At 35.7% G+C, this 9538-nt stretch overlaps 1 protein-coding gene across 1 annotated transcript; it reads right to left on the minus strand.

The window, feature by feature from the left end:
* Positions 1 to 7575: 7575 nt before the first annotated feature.
* LOC150084391 (uncharacterized) lies at positions 7576 to 8061 on the minus strand. The gene has a single exon (XM_090376212.1). It carries the CDS (start codon positions 8059 to 8061, stop codon positions 7576 to 7578), a length of 486 nt encoding a protein of 161 aa, XP_090232338.1.
* Between the last annotated feature and the right edge of the window lie 1477 nt (positions 8062 to 9538).

A 9538-nucleotide genomic window follows, 5' to 3' on the forward strand; every position in this document is an offset into this window, starting at 1 on the left:
TTTTATCCACAGCAGCAATTTGCCTCCAATGTCACACTGCTCCAATTTGTGCAGCAGTCTTTCATGTGCAACAGTATCAAAAGCCTTTCTAAGATCCAAGTATATAATATCAAAAGTTATTCCTGCATCCAGTTCCTTTGTGACTGCATCATAGTATCCAATCAAATTGGTCAGGCAAGACTTCCCCTTAACAAAACCATGCTGTGTCCGAGCTATAACTGAAGTCTTGTCTAAATGATCTTGCAGTGCTTCTTTAACTAGTGCCTCCATTAATTTTACTGGAACAGAAGTTAAACTCACAGGTCTACAATTAAATCTGCAGATATCCCCCTCCCACTCTGCTGAGGAAGTGCCTCCCATATCAGATCCCTTCCATAAAGGATTTTCGCTATCGCTGTTAGTATGAGAAACCAGGCACTGTCTTGATGGAAACAGATCCATTTAGATTGTTAATCTCAGCATTGTTTTTATATATGATATACTAGCTTTATCTTATCCTTCAAGATAGATTGTTAATCTCAGTATTGTTTTTATATATGATATACTGGCTTTATCTTATCCTTCAAGATGATGCAACAGTAATACATCTATATTAGTCTTTTGCTCATTACATAAATCAATGATGTATTGCTTCCCATAAACAATGTTACTGTAATGATAAAACCTGAGATCAGAGTTCATTTGTCACATATTCGCGACCTTCATTTTCCATCACATATACAAGCATGGTTGTGATAAACATTCATCACCCTATCAAGATTGAAGTCTGGGAAAAATTTCATCCAGTTGTACATTTTTGTTTGTCAAAAATATTGACAATATACTAAGCAACAGAACTTCCCACCTTCCTTTCAGATATAATGATAAGCAAGGATTAAACTAGTTTTACAATACCTGCTATAGGTAACAGTTATCCCTTAATACAATGCTGCCAATTATAGCTGTTCTGCCAAACCCATGTTTTATAATAGTCTGGTAACAAAAAACAAAATTTTAAAAATAAAGTTATGAGGGGGAAAAGAAACAACAGTCATTATGCTTATTCTTCCGAGGCCTCTGTGACATCAAGACTTGGAGCATTTGCAACATTGCATCCTGGTAATTATGCCCTTGCTTGCTGCAGAAACTAAAATGAATAAAAAATATACATTAGCAAATATGTGGTTGAATGCATGTATAGTGCCAGCTAAAGCTCAGTATGGCCACACCTGAAATTACTAAATAGTTTGTCCAAATACATATACCCATGCTACAGTCTACAAAAATACAAACAGTCTAGTAGCACTCTGATCTTGAATTAGAAAATTTTCTTCTCTTTAAACTGAGAAACACTTAGAAGCTGACATTAAAAGATAGAGTTGAAATCATCTGTAGTCATACAATATACATGGTAATTAAATGCATTAATCATCAAAATAAAAATTACTTAATTCCTACCTGATTAATAGAAACAACTACTGCATGTGATGTAGGTAATAATGAGGGAAATTTTATTTTTGTTAAAACAATCCGTTTTATTTTTGTAAACAAATGGGAAACTTGAAGAAACTTTTCACAATGCACACACCAACTCAACAGAAAAAAGAAATGACAAAAATGTGAGACAGTTCCTATACCTGACCACTTGATTGACCCAAACAAAAGTGACATCAAGTGCAACTAATTCAAATATTAGTGTTCTATCCAAGCTCTGCTCCCTGGCCATAGCTGATGTGTATGTTCTGGGCTATGCACATGGAGGCATTGGCACCTGTTGCTTGTATTTGACAACTTACATTGTGTATTTTGTTAATAACCTCTTCCTAGTTTATTAATTTCAATTCCAACGTGGTATATCTTTATAATAAACAGTACCTTTGTAATATAGCTCATGTTTCTCTGATCTGTCTCTGTATTAAATACCTTTATTTATTCAAGCTTTGATATTCCTCACCAGACCACATAATGTTATGTTACTTGTTTGAATGTTAAAATGTCAATTTTTTAAGTTAAGGTCTGTCTCACTTAATGACAGAGGTAGGTTCCTTGAAAATGTGCAATTAAGCGAAATGTCATTAAGTGAATGTCAAATTTACACATACTGTAATGTTATAATGATGAATTTCTTGGAGAAAGAAAAAAAAGAAATTAAACAGTAAATTTTAAATATAACTGTTGTTAAAGCATAATATACTAATAGAGAAAGAAGTAAACATACCTACCTTACACAAATGATTAAATAATAACAAACTAGGTATTTAAGAGTGTGATAATAAGAAAAGACTCAACAGTGGATTTTTGGCTTAGTCATAAAATGAAAAGCTTCTTCCACTGTAGGTGTAGGTTGTTAAGGTCATTTAAATTATGAGTCAATTAACATCTACACACTCTTTTAATTCTGTCTGTTCAATAGCTGGTAACTTTTGTATGCTTTTTTTATGTCTTTTTTAACTCTGCCACTTCTTTGCATGTCATTCTAAGTAAAGAATGCCATTTCTACATTGGTAAAAGTTTCGAGCTGGTCACTGGTTGCCATTAATTTTTATAATTCACTGGTAACATTTCTTCAACCTTGTCTTTCATTCTTTGGGTTTAAAGTTCCTTGGGAGCCAAATCTTCATCAGGTGATTGGGTAAGCAGACCATATCAGTCTACCCAACGTTATCCAATTCAGCCATTTTTGCAGTCTTCACAACATTTCTTTGTATATTTTGTGCTGCCTCTCGCATTCCAAGTAAATTTGATGCAACCAGGCCATAGTTTTCTTCAAAATCCAGTCATATTTGATGCGTTAACTTCTTTTTAAGCTGCTGCTTCTACCTTTGAACGTTTTTGGACCTATTTTAAAAGGGACTTTTAAAAGAAATGAAACAAAGAAGTGGAGTAAAAATGAAAACAGCATACAGAACACCTATTTATTAATTGACACTTCACTTTGGTGGTAAATGTTGCAACACTGAATTATTTTTAATCGTCTTGGAGAGCCACTATTTGGTGGCAAGCTTTTTAATATTTCTAGAAATTATTTTTAAGGTGTCGATATAAGACAAGGGTTGTCACATATTGAACACTGGTAGTAATTTTCAAGTGTCATTATAATGAAACGTCATTAAGTCAAATTCATCAAATTCACTTAACTGCATGTGGTATAACAGTTCTTCCTACTTATTAGCCCTCACTTAATTTTAAATAAATTAATTTTAAATTTTTTAATGAATCGAAAAGTGTTATATTAAATATAATCTGCTAAACTCAATTATAGGCCTGACGTAGCCCAGTGGTCAGGCGCGAGAGTGCATAGCACGCGTTCCTTGAGTGACCGGGGTTCAAGCCCGTGACTACTAAATACGATAAATATTTGTATTGACGATTTATTGTAAACTCTACTGACTTGGTTGTCGTGCCGGAGTATAAACAGAAAATTTATTTATTTATTTATTTTACAAAATATAGAAAAAAAAAAAAGAAAAAAAAAAAAAGAAATGAAAGAAACCAATAATAATAAAAGCTTTTATTGTATTTTTATTAATTTTTAAGGTCACACATCCTCAAACTGAAACACAGATGCAATATGAATGCTTGTATTTTTGTCAGTTGTTTGCATTTAGCTGGTAAAAGCAAAGCTCTATGGCAAATCAGACAATTTACTGGAATTTCACAGATGTGACATGGGAATAAGCATTGCCTATAAAAAGACAGATGCTTCTGCTTGCACAGTGTCTCTTAATTGGCAACCAAAAAATTACTACGAACTTAAAAATACAAGAAGTCCATGTTCATCATAGGTACATTCCTAGAACTGCGACAAATGACAAACAACAGGACTGATCAACTTCTGTGTGTACTGACACCACACACCCTCAACAAAATAGGTTTCAAAAGAAAAAAAAAAAAAAAAAAAAAATACACACATGCATATCCACTCAGTGACCACTGAATTACAACCACCTACCTAATACCGTGTTGGGACACTGCATGGATAGCAGCTGCTAATTTACCTAGGCAATGACTCCACTAGATGTCTAAAAACATCCATCAGATCTGCATCAATGCTCCAGCAAAGCTTTCAACAGTGCTGGAATAGATGACAGTTGCGTGTTCGTACGCATCACTTCCTATTCCAAAACATCCCATAGATGTTCAAATGGAGCAATTTTGTAAATTAAGATGGTGATACTGCATTCCTTGAAACACTTGTGCACAGTGTGGGCCAAATGACAGGGTGCATTATCATCTTGAAAAATCCCATTTCCATCCAGGAAAAATTCAACATGGCAGGATGCACGTGTTCTAGAGGCTGCTGGGTGACCTCACCAATGAAACATTGGTCCACAGGCACTAGGAGTCCTAGTTCTTTCCAGCAAAATATAACCCCATATTAAGCAACCACCTTGATAGTGGGCACCATGCATGATAGGTCCATGGAATGGTGTTGCCTGCACCATACACGTGTCCATCAGCATGTTGCACCAGGTATATGGACTCATCTGATCAGCACACTCATTTCTAGTTCTTAAGTGTCCAAACAGCATGTTGTAGATGACAGAGCATTTGCTGTCACCGATGAATAGTGGCGAGGTGAGGTGTCCCTTGGGTCATCTGCTGTGGAACTCTATACGTCTAAGTGTGTGGTGCATTGTCACTTGGAATATTTTTCTTGCATTCCCCCATATTGTATTGTGATGTCAACTGTCACACAGTGACCTGCCGTTCAGCCTGTATAATGCATTCTACCCTTCACTCACCATGCACATCCACCTTGCATAATCCTTTACGGTTCTATCGTGTAGTGGTTTAACCCATTCAACACCATTCTTTGTACACCTTAACCATAGTGAGTAACCAACAAGATGTGCCATTTCCAATAATATGGAAGCACCTGACGCATGAGCTGCCACAATCATGCCCTTTTATAACCATCAGTTTATGAGACTTAATATCTTTATTAAGTCTCATAACTGCTACTTTATCACTTTGACTTGCACAGCCAGATGCAAATTACCACTGCTCTAGGGTACAAAGTTGCTAGGCTTTTTATACTGCAAACTATGCGGTGCAGTCCATTATGGATGGTGTGGTCACAATTCAGTGATCATTAAGCGTATATTTCTGTGCATAAAAACCATATAAATAAAAGTTTATAACTTGTCATTGGTTGATATTAATTTTTGAAACACATTGTTGTCAGTGTGTTTCAAAAAACCTTTCTAAGGTTAACAACAGTAAGACCACTGTTGTCAACCTTAGAAATAAAAAAACAAAAATTTTAAAAAATTGGCATCGACACCACATTAGCAGCACAGTGCTAATTTTTTAAAATTACATTCATCACATATAATAAAATATAAAAATTTTATTAAACAGAAAATCAACTTGTGGTTTAACCCCCTTCTTACTCAGTATATTATTATTATTAGCCATATTAGCAAGGAAGCCTGAGGCTTATGATGAACTAGCAAAAAAAATTTGAGTTACCCTGAGAGAGAGAAGTAGAAGGGAATCATCAAGAAAGAGAAGAATTATGATATCCAGCTGAGGACCCTAGGTGTGCCAAGCCCATACCAGATGTGAGCCCCTTGCCTTCTCCACCACACATAACTTGTGTTCTCAAGTCACCAACTGTTTTTCTTCTTAACATAATAAATATTAACAAACTTTGTGGAATGTAAGCTATAAATAAACCGAGTCACCACTTTTTCTTTTCTTTATACGGTTTTTTGTAACAGGAAATTGCATTTAAAAGAATTAAACCATCCATTAACCTTTCAACCACATTCACTAAAATGTGCCTTACATGCATATATAAGCTTCTTCACAAAATTTACTAATTGCATTAATAGTATGAAGCATATTAAAACATCTGAAGGTATATTTAGCATTTTAAAATTAATCTTGACATTATTTAATTATTTGAAAGTAACATTAAAGTTTCAATGAAATTTATAAGAAATTCTGAGCAATTCTCAATAAATAAACTGATTTAACAGCAATATGACCTGATGCGGGCTACTGTTCTGTGGTGTGCACGTGAATGATAAGTGGCAACAAACAATGAGGATTTCCTGTACTACCAAGGGTAATTACACAGTCTGACAAGAAATTTTCTGAGTAGTGTAGACAGGCTACTATGACAGCTCATGGGATTCTGTCAATGTTACACAGGAATTCTGCCAGCAGTGACAAGGAGGTGATTGTGCCATTGTACAAAGAAATGGTTTGGCTGCATCTTAAGTACTGCATAAGGGTTTGGAAGCCTCATTTTAAGAAGGATGTGGAAATTTTTAAAGATGTGCAGCAAAGAGCACCAAGATTATTCAATACAAAAGAGTATTCTTACTATAAAAGACTAATTCTACAAACTGCAGTCTGGAAACTAGGCATTCACCTGTGAGGAGATAGTAGTATTCTTCTTCTAGTTCTCTGCCCTATAGCAGGTTCAGGACTCCACTGACACCATGCTTCTCAATCTTGTGCTTTCCTTTTAAGTCCTGCATAATTTCCTCTTTCCATCCAATCCATCATTCCAATTCTCCTTCTCACAACAGTTCTCTACCCACACATCATTCCCTTAATCGCTTTCATCAACGTGTTTTCTCTTCTCAATACATGTCCTATAAAGTTCTTTTGTCTTCTTCTTAGTTCTTTTACTAACATTCTCTCTTCACTTTCTTTCCTCACCACTTCCTTATTACTCACCCTGTCCACCCATTTCACCCTTTCCATTCTTCTCCACAACCACATCTCAAATGCTTCTAGCTGTCGAATCTCCTCTCTTCCCAGTGTCCATGTCTCTGAGCCATATAGTACAACAGTCCATATTAATGTTTTCACCATTTGCTTTCTTAATTCCTTCTTGAAATTTCTTCTCAACAGTTCTTTTCTATTACTAAATACCTTTTTGCTCATTGCAATTCTTGTTTTTATTTCCTCTAGGCTTTTTCCATTTTCTGTAATTATGCTTCCCAAGTATCTATATCTGTCCACCTGTTCGAATATTATTCCATCTAATGTTACATCAATTCTTCTTCCTGGCCACTTTGAAATTAACATTATCTTGGTTTTCTTGCTGTTAATCTTCATATTGTACTCCTTTACTTTGTTTAAGATATCCAATGAACTATGTAATTCTTCATTATTAGCAATCAGTACCTAGTTGTCTGCAAATCTTATTGTATTTATCTTCCCCCCTCTTACTTTTATACCTCCTTTCTGTTCTTCTTTGTACTCTTTCATCAATGCTTCTGCATATAAATTAAATAGTAAAGGGGACATGAAACATCCTTGCCTTACAACTCTACAATGTCTACTTCTTCTGATTCCTCTCCATCAATTCGAACCACAGCTGTCTGTCCCATGTAAAATTCCCAATTAGTTTAAGATCTCTTTTATCTAGGCCTATCTTTCCATCAGCTTAACCCAAATCACTCTGTAAAAAGCCTCCTCAAGATTCACAAAACAGATTGTCAGATCTTTTCCTATTTCCATGCTTCTTTCTGCTAGTATTCTTAATATTCCTATTGCCTCTCTGGTCCCACAGCCTTCTCTGAACCCAAACTGATTTTCTATGAATTCACAATCCCCCGCTTTTGCTTTAATTCATTCTGAGAGGATTTTTAGTAATATTTTTGAGTGGGAAATTAAACTGATTGTCCTATAGTTGGTACAATTTGTTGCATTATTCTTCTTCTTTTCTAATGGGATGATTACGGATTTTAGAAAGTCTTTGGGCCAGCTTCCACATTCATAGGTTTTCCTGCAAATCCTGAACAATTCTTTCTTTGTTTCTTCTCCAAGTCCTTTTATAATTTCTGCTGCATCCAGTCCAGGTGCCTTTTCAAATTCTCTGATTAATTTTGGCCCTAAGGTTTCTTCTTCATCTTCTGCTGTCACAGGTCCAACCTTGGGTTTATTTATTTTATCATATAGCTCTTCTATATATTCCTTCCATCTTCTCCTTACGTGTTCTTTGTCATATAGAATTTTCCCATTCTTGTCTTTTATTTTTCCACTAGTCTTATTCTTCCTGTTCATTAAGTTCTTGCCTTTTTCATACATTAGGTCACTTCTTCCTCTTCTTGCCATGTCCTCTAGTTCTGTTCTTCACTGTTCTTCCCACCATTTTATTCTTGCTTCATCTGTTGCCCTTCTAAGTTCATTATTCAAACTCCTATATTAAATCTTTGCCTCTTCTGAACTTTGGTGCTTCTATTTTTCCTTCTCTTCTCCATTTTGTCTATAATTTATTCTGTGATCCATGGTTTCTGTATCATTTTCTGATCTACTATACCTAATTTACTTTCTGCTACTACTACAACAATCTTTTTAAACCTTTCCCATCTCTTCTCCACTTCATTTCCACTCCATCCACTATCTCCCTGTCAAATGCCTCTCTGAAACCTCCAGCTAGTGCAGTCTTCAGTACATTTAAATTCCATTTCCTTCTTTTTCTTGAACCCCTTATTCTCTTGAGCATAATCTTCATTTTCATTGCTACCAAATTGTGGTCTGAATCAGCATCTGCACCCAGATAGCTATGCGAATTCTTCACAGCATTCCTGTACCTTTTGTTAACTAAAATGTAGTTGATTTGGTACCTGTCAGCATCCCCTGGTTTTCTCCAAGTGTATCTTCTTCTTCTTCTTATCTCCTGTCTAAACCATATGTTTGATACAAACATCTCTCTTCTTTTGCAAAATTCTATCATCTTCTTGTCCCTCTCATTCCTTGTCCCAAGTCCCCAACCTCATCTCCTTCTCTTCCTTCACTGAGGACAGCATTCCAATGACCATGCATCTGTCACTCCCCAATTCTTCTTCCATTATTTCCTCTATCTATTCATATACCTTGTCCTCAGTGTGGCTGCGTGTTGGTAGAAAGACTTGCATAATCAATGAATATAGTGGTTCAGCCTTTAATCTTACAGCAATGATCATGGCACTAATTTGCATCACTTTCTTGAGGCTTTCCTGTGCATTTTTGTCAAGAAGTATAGCTACTCCTCACTGGCTTTCATTCCCTCCTTTGTATATTACCCTTATATCTTCACTTATGAAGTCTCCCTCATCTTTCCATACAGTCTCAGCTATTCCAAAAATATTCTTTATTCAACATTGTTCTTACATTGGTCCCATCAACATTGGTCTCATAGTACTAGTAGTAATGACAAATGGTGCAAGAAAGCAAGCTTATATAGCATCAACAAAAAAAAAAAAAAAACAGTTCATCTGTACACTCCAAGAATTTGTCTAGTTCTCCCTTCAATTTATTCACCCATCTACTTCCAAAACAGAAAAGCCTGTTCCAACAATCAACCACCCACTGGCTGAAGGCAAACTTCCACACATCTATCCTGAGATTATCCTTTCTTAACTTGAATTTATGTCCTCTCGTGTGTAGTCTCAGCAAGTGGAAGAAAACCATTAACATTCAGCTTACTCAAACCATTCAAGGCTTTAACACCTCACAGAGATCCATGGCAGGTGCCACGTCTTGTTACACTGCAATTTGCAGAACTTTCTAGGTAAGAGCACCCTTTTGTTCCCTTCACCAATCTGGTTGC

The sequence above is a fragment of the Mastigoproctus giganteus genome, chromosome 6, assembly GCF_048544385.1.
Source record: "Mastigoproctus giganteus isolate SK-2022 chromosome 6, ASM4854438v1, whole genome shotgun sequence".
NCBI lineage: Eukaryota > Metazoa > Arthropoda > Arachnida > Uropygi > Thelyphonidae > Mastigoproctus > Mastigoproctus giganteus.